Here is a 16,234-nt window from a genome sequence, read left to right on the forward strand (position 1 = left end):
GAAAATGTTTCGCATCTTGCTTTTAACGTCACATTTGTCAGACCAGCTCATGTGTTGGAAATGGACTCAAGGTTCACCGTAGTAACAATGCAAAGGACACTGAAAACTTGCAACATTAAAGTTTAACAAGGTAATTAGAGTCAACTCAGTCACGTCTCATGAAGTAATAAAGCATTCACGAAAGGGAGTCATTTGATGGTAGGATGTTCATCTAAAAAATGTTTTAGAGGGTTCAGTTGATTGTAATTAAAAGACTAGCCATTTTAAATCCATCCATTTTCTATACCGCTTATCCGTCAGGGTTGCGGGGAAGCTGGAGCCTATCCCAGCTGACTACGGACCTGGAATCCTCTTGCTATGAGGCAACAGCGCTAACCACTGCACCATCGTGCCGCCCAGCCATTTAAAATAAAACACTTAATCTGCTGTACATGTGGAATAATTCTGCTATGTAAATATAGATACTGATCAGGTATTATAGAATTTGACCTTTTGTTTTTTCTACTTTCCCCAGAAGTGATTTAAGTACAAAACATCCTTATTTTAAGATAACTAATAAAATAACTAATAACAAAATACATATATCATTTATAAAGTAATTTTGTTCATTAGTTAGAACAAACATCTTTTTAGCATTTAAAAAACATTGATCAGTAAATTTAAGAAGATAACTACTTACTACTACAAAAATCATTTTTTGGAACAAATATGATATTCCATATTTGATATTTTTGTTTTGGTTTAGAAAGAGAAAAAAGTTTGAGATAATATCTTTAGACTTCTCATTATTCAAAATAATAAAAAATAATCACACAGTATACACTATAATATAATATAAAAGTTTACAAGTTTGAATAGATGGGATAATTGCACAACAGTGAACACAGTGATGGTTGATGAATTCAACAAAAATGGACAACACAGTAGCATTACATACAGTCTGAAGGCACTTGTTAAAGTTGAGTGCAAGTTTAAATATTGAAGTAGTATCGTTAGTTTTCCCTTTACACTCCACTGTGTACCCGCAAACATCCATGGTCCTTAAGTGTTGGTAAGCGATTTGTTTCTGTGTACGTGTCTGTGTGTGTGTTCAGGTGTGTGGGGTGTTATCAGGCGGCGTGTCTCCGGCGGTGCAGTTTATAGAGATGCAGGAGCTCCTGGTGGCTCTTCTTCTGCCTGCTCTTCTTCCTGAGACCAGCAGGCCTTGGACGATCTCCTCTGGATGAAGGCCTGCTGCTTCCTGTGGACAAACCACAGAAAAGTCATGAATTCTACAAACACAAAGAACACAGCTGGAGCTACATAGAATCTTTAGTAAATGTGATGGAAAAGCAGATACATCCCGTCTATAGGAGGGAATAAGGATTGGGAGATGATCACAAAGGAAAAGGATGGCACAAAGATGGATACAAAGGAATGAAGTAAAGAAATAAGCAAGGGAAGCTCAATGATGCCACTGACTTGTTTCACAGTGTGGTCCTTCATAGCCTTGGCACTGACATCGGAAGCTCCCTCCAGACAGGATGCAGACCCCATCGTTCATACACGGGTTCGGCTTGCACAGATTTACCGGCATTTTAGCCTCTGACAAAAAGAAATTCATCATGCCACAGCTGGTTACAATAACATAAAGTTTACAAATTAATGTTTTGTACAGGTCCCTGAGTATTTTTTGTCTTTACTTTTGAAAGCTTAAAAAGAACATTTTCTTAATCAACTTATTATTCCTATCCATGAAACAATAGAGAACAAGCTGTTCTGGGAAGGTTTGATAACAGAGGGTGGTTTCTCACCTGAACACAACATTTGCACCAGCACATCTTCAAAGTACTTGAGATCTTCGTAAGACGGCACCGAGATCATGTGCTCCTCTGAACCAGCGATCTGCAGTAGCCTCTCTTTCTGTACATCTCCGATGCCGATCACAAACACTGAAACTCCGTTGTCTCTTATCTTCTGAGCTGGAACAGCCGCGTCATCGCCACCTGAGCCATCAGTAACCACCACCACAGCCTTGTTGACTCCGGGTCGTGCGCCTTGAGTCACCGTCAGGACGTTGGAGTGCATGTGAAGTAAAGCTGCGCCCGTTGAGGCAACTCCTCCCATATAGTCGGCTTCACCTACAGCCTTGAGGATGGCAGAGCCAGTCTCATGAGAATCCAGTTTGAAAACGGTGGTGGGTCTCCGACCGTAGGCCACAAGCGCCACTTGCGCCACGTCGCGGTTGATGTCGAACTGGACGGTGAGGCTGCGCACAAAGTCGCGCAGGGTGGAAAAGTTATCACGGCCGACTCCACCTGAGGCGTCGAGGGCAAACACCAGGTCAACTGCCTGCCCCAGACAACCTAAAGAACAGAAGTTCAGAAAATGTATTTTCAGACATTATGAATTTCTTTTTCTGCAAAATCCAGCCAGAAAAGGGAGATTTATAACATTTATTATTTTATTATCTTTTTCATCTTATTAAGGGTTCTAAGTGAGAGCTAATCCAAGGATTTTTTGTTGTGTTTTTAAAAATGGTTTTTATGTGATATTTTGTGCTTTTCTTGCATGTGCATGCATTCCTCCCTCTCAAAATATTTCTTTTTATCAATTTTACTTAAGCATTTGTTTATCAATAGGGAGACTATACAGCCTGCCTTTGCAATGAATGTTAACGATACCCTGTATTTGTTATGAATGGGTATTGAGTTTATGAATGAGTGCTCACTTTGTTTGTCTCACACACAAAGATGCACATTATTGCCAAAAGGTGGTGCTAATGTGCCAAGATAAACTGCAATGCACCAGCAAAGCTGTGAGGAAGAAGACTGCTTGCTTCCTTTTAAACATGATGTAAACAATACTGGTTCAAAATGTTTTATGATAAAGGAATAATATAAAGCAGGCTTATTAGACCTCAAGGATACACACAATATGTTTTGGTGACTAACACTGAACACAAAAATAGCTTTTGTTTGTTTTCAAGTGAACAGCACAGGCCATCTCTTTTGGTCAGTCGGTACCTTGTGTGTCCACACTACAGATCTTAGCCTTGAGCTCAGGGATCTTGGCGCTGAACTCAGGTGATGCGTAGGTGATAGTCCTCTGGGGATTTCCTGTGATGTTATTCAGCTGTCCCTTTAAGTAGTCTGGTCCCATGCCTATGAGGAAGACCTCTCTGTCCCGTGCATATTTAGAGGGCTCCACCACCTCGTCCACGGCAGGAGTAGCAGTGATCAGCACCACTACGCGGGGAAGATCATCTGAAACATCAGCAAAGACTGGTGGGCTCACAAAGCCGTGACGTGTGACATAACGAAGTGCCTGGCCGGTCAAGGTCTCGCCACCGATCGGCTGAAGTGCCTCCAGGGCCTTAAGCAGACCCCTTATGTCCCCTTTGAACTTGCCCACCTGGGCCTCGACTCTGGTCTCTCCACCAAACACCGCCAAGCCAACCTTGCTGGGGCTGTCAGAACCGATCACAGTCTGCAGGAAGCGCTTCAAGAAGGACTTGAGGCGGAGGAAGCCCTCCAAGGTGAGCGTGGCAGAGCCCTCCACCAGGAACAGCAGGTCCACAGAGCAGTCTAGTGACATCGCAGGGGCTGAGGAGTGATGGAGGGTCAAGTTAGTTCCATCTCTGCATCAAAGTTTGCTAAGATCTCACAAAGTGTTTAGACAGTGTACAGACCACAGTGTGGGTCTCCCCCATAGCCAGGTGGGCAGACACAGTGGTAACCCTCTGGACCTTCTGATACACATGTGCCACCATTCAGACAGGGCTGAGAGTCACAGGGATCTACAGTACAGTGGAGAGAGACAGGAAGTAGTGTGCATGATATCAACAGACACAGACAGAGACAGGCAGAGAAGAACAGCGTTGTTACCTGGACAGATAGTCCGATGGCAGACTGTCTGGTGCCTCTTGTACACCTTGTTGTACCTGCAACACACATTTGGACTACCATGAAATTTACTTGTTTCGTCAGTTTGAAAATGAGTCAAAACTACTCATTTCTCATTTTTCCCTTTTTATTATTTTGGATTTTAAATGCTGTACCTAAAAATCCTTGGATCCCAAGATTAAATGAAAAGTTGCGGCAGTACTGTCAACTGTAAGCCCCTTCCGCCTTTGGCCATTTCACTGTGCAAAAGTTGCAATGTGCTGTGAAATTAATTTTGTCAAAGGCCATTTTAATTTGCCCTGAGACGGTTCGAAAGAATTTCACTTGCTTGTTTTTATTGCCACCCGCACACTGACACAGCACATTTACACGTGGGAGTTGACCTGTTGAACGCCCACAGTCTTACAGTCTGGTGGTTCACTGAGCATTTTCCCAACCAAGTCTGACAAAGCCTCCTTCTTTATCATGAACTTGTTTCTGTGGTCCCTTCAGTTGCTGCCAAACAAAGTGGTAGGTCTATCACTCCTGAGAAACCAAAACCAATATATCTATATTTTAATTTCTCATCAAGTTACCAAATATTTCATGCTGACTTAGAAGAAATCTTATACTTTATTGGACAATTATACGCAGCCGTGGCCTAGAGGTTGGATCGGAAGGTCGCTGGTTCGATTCCCCTACCGGACGGGCAGGAAAAATTTGAGTGTGGTGGAGTGATAGTGTCCCACCCACCATTAGCCAGCTGATGTGCCCTTGAGCAAGGCACTTAAGCCCCAATATGCTCCCCGGGCGCTTGATGCAGCCCACTGCTCCTGTGTGTTTCACTGCATGTTGCATGTTGTGTGTGTGTGTGTTTCAATCAGTGTTGGGTTGCAGAGAAGTAATTTCCCAGCTTGGGATTAATAAAGTAACTTAAATTAAATTAAATTAAATGTGATATATATATATACAGTATATATTATATCTAATAAATGGATTCTGCCATTTCAGTTTATAGAGAGATGAGTTTTCAGGGATTCACAAGAATATTTGAGTTTTTCATCCATGTACACTTGCCTGTAGTGTGGACAGAGAGACATGTATGGGGAATACCCCTTGGATCCTTTCCAACACATGAAATTCCCCTGCAGCTCTTTCACTGTCTCTAATGTCTTCCTCTCACAGGGAAACGACTCCACCTGACAGCCTGGAGGACAATTGAAGGAGTCGAGACAGCAGTACAAAAGAAGGAATATATATATGAATGGATGCAAGTGGGTGGCATGCGTAGCAGTTTTAATTTCCTCTCGTTAAAGTGTTGTTGAGGACTCCCACCTTGGGGTGTGGCATTGCACACAGAGAAGGTGCTCAGTGTGGTGTGCAGGCCATTTACGGCGTCGTAGAAATGCTCGGCGAAGAAAACGTGGTTCTCCGTCGGGTCGCTGGCCAAAGCATGAAGCTCCTCCCACCTTGAAATCAAAACAAACAAACAGACAAAAATAAACAAATAAATATAAAACAGAGACTTTTTTTTTTTAACAGACTGCACTGCAAACAAAAAGAAGAAGATGAATGTGCCGTTATTGACAATAATTATTTTCCGACCACCAAACATACCTGGGGTAGCGAAGGCCCACGGCAAACAGGACCACGCCCGTCTCTTTGAGCTGTGCAGCCGCCTGCATCGTGTTGCCCTGCGACCTCCCATCTGATAAGAGGATGGCGATCTGGGCCACAGAGGATGAGTTACGGCCGCCTGGGAAACCCTTCCTCAACACGTACTTCAGAGCCAGGCTAGTCTGAGTGCTGCCTCCCCTGTTCAGAGATCAGAGTTTGCAATTGAGACATTATGTGTTATTGTTGGAACAAAACTGAGACTGAACAATTAGAGAATATGTATTGTGCTACAGAAGCCAGCAGAGTCAATAATCTACTGTCTATCACTGCCAAAGCAAACCACCAATCAGTTTTGGTTGGATTCCTTTTCTAATTCTTGGATTGAAAGTGTATGTGGAATTGTCTGAGTGTTGGCGATGTTTCATCACTCCAGGGTTCGAGAAAGCCATTTAAACCCCATTATAATTTTTTCAAAAACACATAAATGTCAGTTACAGCCCCTTTCAGTCGAGACACAAAGAAGCAGATTCAAAGTGTCTCATGACTGTTAGGAGAAAGGACTGCTGAACGAAATCAGTGACACGAAGGTAGTGATGGGTGACACCATATTATCTTTCCCACTTGTTTTTCCACTGAGGAAATAGTGCTGTGTTTGCTTGAAGCACTGAAACTCCGAGACAATAAAGCCAAAACCACAAGTGCCTCCAGGAATCATTTTAAGATCTCAGCTTTTGCACCCACAATGTACTCATATTTTAGAGAGGCTGGATCTTTAATCACTTGTTTTAAGTGCAGATGGCAGACTTCAACAACAACGGTGGATAAAAGAGTAATCATCGTTATATGACTGATAAGCTCCTGCATCTGTTGTTTGCAGCGTTAATCCATATTAAGACTTGTTCTTGCTCTACCGAGTTTGTGTATCCATCTTTTTCTAAAAGCTTACACACTAAATCCTTGAAAAAGCAACTTTAGAATAGCAACTCTGACAACTGGATTTAACCTCTTGACTACAAATCAACTTTAGTTAAAATCTGGTCCTCGCACACTTTATATGTTAAACTTTTGCCTGCTACAAAGTAAAGGGATAAAAAAGGTTTTCAATAAAAACTACACAAAATGAATTAAGGACATGACTAAACATTCACCTCGTCTCAGACACTACCATACACTCTCTAAGTCTGATTTTAGTTGATGTGACAGCTAATAAGTTCAAAACATGGGTAGCCATTTAAAACCAGATGGCAAGCCAAAATGTTATAATCAAGCTGTGAACACGAACACACACACACACACTCACACACACACACAGACTTGGCTAAATGACCTTCCTCTCTCTAGGCTTATGTGCTTTTCCAATATCCAATGACCACCTGAAGTGTGGCCCTCTAATCTGAAATTAATTTGTTTTTCCTTCCAGGAAGCATTACTTAGCTTCTGAACATGTGTGAAAGTGTGTGTTTTTGGTTTCAGAATAAGTTTTAAAATGAACCCACTCAAGATCATGTAACTTGTCAAACACATAAACAAGTCTTTCTCGTTTTCAATCAGCCCAACATGACAAGTTTTAGCCAAAAAAGTTTTGGACATCAAGGTTCTCATTACTAATGTTGACCTGCTTGCATATGTAGTATACACATTCACACTGCTGTGATTTTCTGCACATTTTTAACCCAATTTCCTCTCTTCTCTGACAGAAGCTCAAATGAAATGTCCCAACGACTTTCTCCCAATAAAGTTCCTAGAACACATCTCCATGTTCCCTGTGTCCCAGCCATGATGAAGAGGATAACTGAACTGAGCAGATGTTCCTTGGAGCGTAGTGATAATCAACAGCTTAATGAGAACATATGCTTTTCAATCCACAAAATCAAACTAATACCCCAAAACACCATTACACAATGTTTATTTTCACGTTTAGGGCAACGCCCTCTGAGTCATGTCTCATCCCCTTCTTGAGTGAACTTGGACAGAACTTGCTCATGAGTCTCAAGAGTCTAAACCCAGCTTGTTTAATTTGTTAAATCTCTGCAAGAGCTTAATTGGACTTCATATTACAATTAAGTTTTTTATATCCCATCCCAAACATGATTTGACTGAGGGTAAGATGAGAGGAGAAACAAACCTGTAATAGACTTTCTTCATATGCTTCTTCAGCTCTTGTTTGGTGGTGTGCGAGTCCAAGGTGAACTCCAGCCGAGGAGTGGAACCAAACTGAATCAAGCCGACTCGCACCTGGACGAGGGAAGAATCACATGAAGAGTGACTGACATGAGACGGAGACACAGAGAGAGAGAGAGAGGACCAGAAACAAACCTTGTCTGGTCCAATGTCTAGTGCTTGACAGAGTTTGATTGCGTAGTGTTTGGCTCTTTCAAAGCTGCCCTTCCCCACGCTGTAAGAACCATCCATGAGGAAGAGGACATCCATGGCTGCTGAGCACTGCATCACTTCCCATGGAAAGACAGACACACACAGTTGAATACATCGAATATCCGAATAAAAACATCTAAACTCTCTCTTCATTCCATTCCTGGCAAAGAGCTCCACTTCTATTGTGTATGTGAGCATTACGGGATTACCCTGGTTGGCGATCAAATGGGCTGCTGCAGATGAAAATAATACCTCGACATAATAAGAGAAAAACAGCTTCGCATGCCACGGCTCAATTTTCTTTCTCCCAGGAGCACACTCGCAAAACCATTGCCAAGAAAAAAAAAAAAAAAACTCTTTCTCTCTTCCCTCAAGCACGTTTGTACCTGCCGGTGGTGTTGCTGTCATGTTAGAATGTGCAGCTGATCATGAGGAAGGCCATTAGAGGCGAGGAGAGTGTGTCCGCTGTCTGTCCGTCTGTCATGCACTCTGGGAAGGTTACTTCCTAACAGACAACAGGCTACTAAGACCAGTCTTGACAATAACAATTTATCAGTTCTGTACAAGAACATAACTGCATTAAAATGTTCGTATGGCTTGTTCTGTAGCTTTAGCCTCATCACACTTACATTAGCTGATCGGCCTCCTCTGTTACCTGCTTACATCCAACTGTATACAGTTGCTGTGCCATTGCCACATGATGTTTCTCCATGTTACACTGTGGATACACTCGTGCCACACTACCACAACCATGCTCATTAAGGGGGGGAGGGGGTTAGTAGCTGCTTAGATACTGCTGGGACACGAAGGGTAAATGATGAACGTGCTTTGTGGTGGAGGTAAACTCACTCTCTCCTACTGAGTTGATCTTTACGATGTTCTCATGGCTGGTTTGGATCTCCTGCACTGAGGAGCCCTGCTGGACTGGGAGGGATAAACAACACAGAAGTCAGTCAAATGTCCACATATACTGCATGTACACAATATTATGCACATGCATGGCAGCAACATATGACACACAGATATAAATGTTAGTGACCAGCCTGGTGTTCCAGACCCCTACAAGGTAAATCCGAAGTTAGAAGTTAGAAGTTAGAAAACAACAAAAACAAAAAAAAACAAAACAAATCTCTGGCATACAAAGTTATGCTTATTTTTTCAGCTTTTCTCTCATCTTTGCCTTTTTCTTGCAAATTATAATTCTGAAAAATCTGAAGCACGGTAACCACACCGATCCGCAAACCTCAGTTCTTATCCATGTCAACAGTATCTTCACTGCCATACAAGAACCATCATTAGAGCCTTTTGCAAAAGTAAAATAAAATAATACATGGGATTTTGTCCCTGAACCCAGTACAGTTCACTCACTCCCTCCTGACCCTTTCTGCGGGGGATAATTAAGTATTCAAAGCTAATGTGAGTGGACAAGTGAATAAAACCATTCTTTTGCTCCATTCACTGAAAGGACGTTGCTGTATTCAGACACACGTACAGCTCAGAGATGAGCAAGGGGACGTGATTTCCTGTTCAGAAATGAACAGTGAACATGCCTAGTTGTCCCTTGTAACCCCAGCGAGTCACCGAGGCATTTGAGACGAAGCGGTTGAGTGATTTTAAGAACATTAAACAGATTCCACTCTCTGAATAGTTCAGCCCCTCTCTTCACTCAGAGGACGGGAGAAAATTGTCAGCTTGTTCCTGTCAACTTAGCTGTAATGCTTCAAGCTGTCCGCCTCACGCTGATTTAGCTCCTGCTAATTAGCTGAAATAGGGGATGTGTCTTGTGGTGTCTTCTTCAAGTGTCAAAAAAAGCCAGACAACAAAAGAACAAAAACATCAAACATGTTGGAAAAAGCTTCCAAGTGCAAAAGTTCAACAGACAAAAGAGTGGGTTTTTTATTTTAGATAATTTAGTCTTTGTCCTACTCCTCTATAGTCATCCATTTGTCACTGACATGCAGTGATGGTTGGGGAGGGAAAAAACATGGCATAAGTTGACAGTAATTTTAAAGAAAGTGTGAATGTAATCCATTTAATCAGTAACAAAAATGACAGTAATCTCATTAAAAGATGAATTCTGAAAAACTCAACAGCAACACTCCAAAGCTATTCAATATACGTGGAACATCTTTCAATGTGACGCATCTCTTTTTACTTGATAAGCAACTTAAATGATTAATTAAGCTACCAAGTGATTAATCGACTAATCATTTCAGCCCTACTCTGTCTGACTATCAACACTGCCACTAGTAGTGCTCTTCAGGCACTGAATTTACTGATTTTGGTGGCAAATATATGAGATCTGCCAGTCTTTCCACTCAGTACAAGCACAGCTACCACCTCCTTTAATGCCTTTCGTCTGCTATGAACATGAGGATGTGACATGCAGGGGAGAAAGTGAGTGCTGGTCACAAGCATCCTGCTGAGACATGTTCTGCTGGCAGTAAGCGAAGCAGAAGGGAGTTCCTGACGAAAAATGAGGGATTTGCAACATGCATTCTGCAAATCTGCGTTACAGCTTTTACATTTTTGGACAGTAGTTAGCACAGCCTTCTATACTGGGGATTGTTCTTCTCATTATTATTATTAATAATCTAATAATCTGGGTGGTTTTTGGGCCACCAGCTCTTCAACTAGCTAATCTGAGGGTCAGCAGAGGGTCATCAGGCGTGAAGTTATTGTTAAAATTTGACTAAAATTAAAAAAATCTTAAGTTGATGTAATTTGTACCAAAAAAACATTTAATTTCAGAGAGAAAAAGAGCCACTGAATCCACTGAAGGAAAACAGCAGACTACATGAGGTCGAGAAACTTTAAAGAAAAGTACCACCTGCAACCGAGAACCCTCAGCTCCCGCCTTTTCACAATCCTGACCCTTTCATCTGCCTCTAATTTCAACGTCAGTCCAGCCCCAAAGTCCTCTTGACAGTGAAAGTTTTAGGTCCCGGCAAGCTGCTTTCTCATGGTCAGTGGGGCCCCACTGCTGCGAACAAAAAGTCTGCCTGTTCAGCCATGCGCCTCGAGCAAAGTAACTACGCATCTTTAATGTCTGTGAATGAAAATGTATGAGTCCATGTCTAATTAATCCCACCATGGCCTGGGAGATATGAGGAATATCCCCTTGAAATCGGAGATTAAAAGCAGGATCAGCCTCTAACTCATCTGGGAAATGTAATTTGACAGGCTGGATTACATGGATATCCAGCTTGTGAAGCACTTCAACATGTTATCTGTGTTGTCAGCACAGGAGGAAAAGGGGGCGTCTTGACAAGGTGAAACAGTCTGGTTTGCTCAAGTTCAAAGTCTTAAAATGGCCACTAATAAATACTTCAGATGGTGCTAAAGCTGTCATTTTTGAAAACAACTCAAAGATTATATTGCCTTACGACTCCCTCCTCTCCCCTGAGGCAAATACCGATACTCTCGCGTCCGACAGAACGACTGAGGATATGCTATAAAAGAGATGCAAAATTTGACTCGCCTGGAAACAAGCAATATTTTGAGCTCAGGAGGCAGGAAATCACTTTGATGAGAAGATAATGGGAATTCTTAAGCCATGGAGACTTGACAGGTTTAAGCAGTAAAATATCATGTAAGGAATCTCAGCCTGACCAGAGAAGCATCAGTCAAGCATCAAACATTATCCAGATACTCAGATATGTTCACAAATGCCACACTGACCATTTTCATTTATGTATTTCGAAAGACTTTATTTTTTCCTTTCTCTCTGCAAACACTTTGGCCATCAAAAGCCCAACGCTGATCTCACCTCAGCTGAAACCGCCTGTTTTACAACTACGGGGTTCATAAATACAAACTAGTGCCTTTGAGCAGAGCCAGTCTAGCTCTTTTCCAGACTTGCGTTCTGAAATCGGCTCACAGCGGGACCATGTGCACACAGCAATCTGTTGCAGTTACGGTTTGTAAAGGTTGCATCCTGTCACATTTTGTGTATTTGCTGCACGCTCCAAATCATTTTTAAGTGACCAACATTAGCAATGATACCGGTTCATTAAAAGCATTAATTAAAACAATCCTTCACACAAAGACTCTGAAAACCAGAGCGGTACAGAGAGCACTCTTCCACCAGTATGAAGTGAATATAATAAAAAAATCAATCATCTGACCTTGAAGAAGCAGCAGCGTTAAGAGGAGGGAGGAGTGGATATGAGGGTGCATGTCGGGACACCTGGAATGATAAACAAAGATGCACACTCAGCAAAAAGAAGGAATGAAATGCACTAAAAAAGCAATGGAAAGGCAGTGTGAAAGTTAGGTACAAACATCTGAGACAGAAGCACATACAGCTCTGGTTCTCAACATTATGATCCCTGAAAATGAAGCAATTTGCTGACCACAACCCCTCACCTTAGACTATTGTGAGGGTTTTCATGCAGGTTTTATCCCATTTAAAATTATTAACAACTGCAATAGAATATATAAATATATGTATATATTCTATACTATGTCTTTTCATCATTTTGGGACCCTTCACATTTATCTTGGGAGCCCCGATCCCCAAACTGGGAGCCACTGGAGTATTGTAAATGTCGGGTACGGACAATTTTGCAGCAGCCATGAAGGTGGAAGTCTTGTTTTTATTTCATTTTTTTCAGCATGTTTTTGCACTATTTCTGCAGAAAGATTTCGAATTAAACTGAAAGGAATAACGGTTAATGGCAGATTTACCAGACAGTTAATGAATGACGATGTTGTACTTTTTGATCATATAAGTGTACTGAAACCTGGGTACACCGTTACCAGGTTTTCACAGCCAAGTGTAGGTTGAGCCCTGAAAGAAAACTTAATGAGGAGACACTTGAGGACTGACATCTACCATGGAGGAGCAGCGGGATGTTGGCATAAGTAAAACTGCACCTCAACTCCCCACTGGTGTGTGTGCCAAAACACACTCCCCTATACAAAGGTGTCCACACCAGCATGTGGACCATTCTGTATTATGTCTGGGTCAGAGAGATAAGTAATATCAAGACCTTCGTTTGAGGTGTGCATGTGTGTGGTCAGGAAGTCTATAAGAAAGCATGTTTTTGGCATGACTGTGTCAGACCACTCGTATACAATGAGGGCTGTAAAACTGCGTCTTGTCAGGTGGCTTTCCAGACTGAAGGCTTATCATTACAAGGACATGTGGACAAACTACAAAGATACCACCCAGAGGACAACAACCGCCCCTTCACAGGAGTGCACTTCCAGATTATTAAAAAAATTGACATAAGATATGCCTTATTTTCCCCATTAATACACAGTCAGTTACAGAAACACTGAGGGGGTCCACACAGACTGTGGGATACAAAACAGAGCTCACATAGTTTCATTTCTAATAAAGTTCATGTTTATAATGAAGCATGTCAGGCTGGAATATAAAGATCTAACCACAAAATCCATACAACTGAAGTTTCCATAAAATCTACCATAATCTAAAATCTAAAACTGAGTAGACGTGCAACACATACACAAGGCGTGGCCTCAAAAATGGCACTGACGTATAAATGAGAGGTTAACAGTCCCACCTGCCGTATTCTCTTCATGCTGGGAACACATAAGAAGTTGAGGGGCTGCAGATAAGGTTTGATTAACTCTGGCTGCCGATAAGCTTGGCCATAATATCCTTTGTGTGTGTGTGTGTGTGTGTTGGGGTGGGCTAAAGGGCACAGACCTTCCAGAGAAAGCCTCCTTACAGGTAAGGCTGTGTGTATTCCTGAGACGACAGAGATAGAATTGTGTGCAGGAAAAAGCCTCTTTTAAAGAGGAGTGTGTGTGTGTGTGTGTGTGTGTGATACAGATCTACAGAGCTGACATGCGGTGGCTGTCTGGGAAGCCGCAGGGTTGATAAACATCACCAGGAGCTATTGATGCTCTATTTTGCACTCACCGGTACGTCATGAGGACAGGAGATTTCATTACTGCCAGGGAGACCACAGTGTTTGAATGTGCGCACTGTACACACACACACACACACACACACACATGCACTTCACACACGTCTCAAAATTGGCTCCCTCTTCATAGGCATTCTTCTGGCTCCTTCCATTCCTCGTCTTTTGAACAGCTTTGTGGTCTGTTTGACTGTACATTTGATCCTATCTGAACTATAAGGACTAACTAATCAAAGTCCTATATGTTCCTGTTCTGCTGTTGGGACTCAAAATGCACGGCTGAAAATTTAAATTCAGCAATGATAAATAACACCAAAGCCAAGGGTCATTTTGTGAGATAAACTTTCATCCACTGCTGACTTGAGACAATTAACCTGTGTGTCTACAGGGACGGCATTAAAGACAAACCCACAATCCGGGGAATCCCTACAAAATGAAACAAAGGAAGGCCCAAATCATGGACGTGCCGTCTGTTTTCAAACAGGCTGAGAAAAGTGCCTCCTCTCTATAGTCTGTAATTATAAAGGAGTGCTACTTTTTGAACCAACGTCATTCAAGATCCTAAGACTTCCTAACCTGTACTTGGAGGTGTGTCACTTTGACCAAACATCCACAGCAGTTTAAATCGTTTCAGTGTGAGTCACCTGAAATAGCCACTTTTAAAACAACTGAAGCACAAATGTGGAAACTTTTTGTTTTTCCTTTTCTTTCCACAATGTGACGACTGTCTGATTAAAAGCCACAGCTAACTACAATTCAAACTGCCTTGTACTGCACAAGCAAGCTGCCAACCACACACAGAGCATGTAAAGCCTTTTACATTTCTACAGGGAAACTGAATTCATTTGTTTTGGGTTTTTTATTAAATCACATTAAATATGGGTTAAGCGTGTGCGCAAATAATGAAAGGATGCAGAAGCTCTTACAAAAGGTAAACCTGAGGTACCATTTCAAGATGAAAACAGCACAAAAATGTTTTTAACCGCGTTTCTTGTTACTGTGGCTCAGCCTGGAGCCTGTTATCTTCCAACATCTGGTCACTCTTAAATGTGTCAAGGGCCAAGGCTGCTTTAAGATGGGGCCAGAGGTGGCGACCCTGACGTGCAACAGTAGACAAGGTTTACTCAAGAAGGCAAACAAATGGATGCGTGTCAAGCCTACTTAAATCCTTAAGTACGTAGGTGGCAGTTCAAATGCTTTCAGACGTAGACTTGTATTTAAGCACAAAACAGTGAGGTTGTCGACTGCTTTCACGGTTTCAAGTCACACATTTGGGAAAAATCATTCGATCCATACCCCAACAAAGTAAGAGCCAAGTCCATGCAGACGTGCGGCAGGTTCATTCCTACGCTAAGACAAGCTGCGTACGGCAGCCACCTTTACGAGCGGCAGAATGTCTCCACTCACCATGCGCTCTTTCGTGTTTCCAAGCCTTGGATTTATCCTTTCACAAAGCGGTCCTCTTCAGCTCCTCTGCACTCCTCTGAGTCCGCACTGCAGCCTGATTTGCCAGGGGCTTTCTGCTCAGGAGAGCAACGACCCCACCTACTCGACATGCCCACCTATGATGTACCTGCGCCGGTAGGCTCTAATTTGTCCTCCTCTAATCCCGCGCAAAGCCGGCACGGTGACTGGGAGTGACTAAAGACGAGCTGTAAACGCTTCCCCTTTTCTCCTCTTTATTTGCAAAGGAAATTAACTCATCCTGCTAAATGCGTATTGTAGCTTTTAGAATACTGCGACACCGGCGTACCTTTATTTGTCCATTGCTTACTTACTTACCTTTAAGTGTGTAAATGTCCAGGCTAACCTTATATTTCCCTATTATTTTACTGCATATACTTGGAACTCTAATGTACCTTGGCGTTTAAGGTCTGTCTCATCTGAACTATGGGAATGTATCATGAAATAATAAATCACAATAATTCGTACATTCAGTCCTTAAAAGTCACAAAACTTGAATTTCCGCCTCCCGCACCGGTCTAGTTACACTTGCACTTGTTGCAAAAGTCAAGACTTTTTTTTTTTTTTTTTTTAAGTATTAAGAGTGTAGTTTTTGCTGAAGTGAAAATTATCACTACCAACATGTTTGATTCTAGTTCTTTTCCACACTTTTGTTGCAGACGACTTAAAGAGTTGCGTGCAGCATAGTGCAACAGTTAACACTTAAAGCTCAATAAAGCAAGTAAACCAGGGAACTTGTGGTGGACTGCAATGTTTCAAATATGGAAGGAAAAAAACATACAAATTCTACTTCACACAAATCTTCAGCCCAGCAGCGTTTCAATAATGGTGTCACCACTTTAGTGCCTGACCAAATGTGAAATATGGTCACAGTCTGACCTTTGACCATCAAATCCTTATCAATTCATCCTTCAATCCAAGTGGATGTTTGTGGCAAATTTGAAGAAATTCTTGAGACGTCACATTCATGAGAATGAGACGAATGGACAACCTGAAAATGTAATGATAAAACCACTTTGC

At 42.1% G+C, this 16,234-nt stretch overlaps 1 protein-coding gene across 3 annotated transcripts; it reads right to left on the bottom strand.

The window, feature by feature from the left end:
* Positions 1–104: 104 nt before the first annotated feature.
* Positions 105–15,348, bottom strand: vwa2 (von Willebrand factor A domain containing 2). 3 transcript variants are annotated; one of them, XM_046376670.1, is made up of 14 exons: positions 15,158–15,343; positions 11,981–12,042; positions 8,703–8,777; positions 7,797–7,930; positions 7,606–7,715; positions 5,481–5,678; positions 5,199–5,332; positions 4,941–5,070; positions 3,867–3,922; positions 3,671–3,778; positions 3,006–3,584; positions 1,794–2,345; positions 1,462–1,584; positions 105–1,240 (listed from the first exon to the last, which is right to left on the bottom strand). In XM_046376670.1, the coding sequence occupies exons 2-14, from the start codon at positions 12,030–12,032 to the stop codon at positions 1,110–1,112; spliced, it is 2,382 nt and encodes a 793-aa protein (XP_046232626.1). In that variant the 5' UTR covers positions 12,033–12,042; positions 15,158–15,343; the 3' UTR covers positions 105–1,109. The 3 variants fall into 3 exon arrangements, with proteins under 3 accessions (XP_046232626.1, XP_046232628.1, XP_046232627.1); XM_046376672.1 differs by lacking the exon at positions 3,671–3,778 and having other exon boundaries at positions 15,158–15,348; XM_046376671.1 differs by lacking the exons at positions 8,703–8,777; positions 11,981–12,042; positions 15,158–15,343 and adding exons at positions 8,240–8,358; positions 8,483–8,627.
* Between the last annotated feature and the right edge of the window lie 886 nt (positions 15,349–16,234).

Source organism: Scatophagus argus, chromosome 21 (assembly GCF_020382885.2).
Source record: "Scatophagus argus isolate fScaArg1 chromosome 21, fScaArg1.pri, whole genome shotgun sequence".
In the NCBI taxonomy this organism is placed as follows: Eukaryota; Metazoa; Chordata; class Actinopteri; family Scatophagidae; genus Scatophagus; species Scatophagus argus.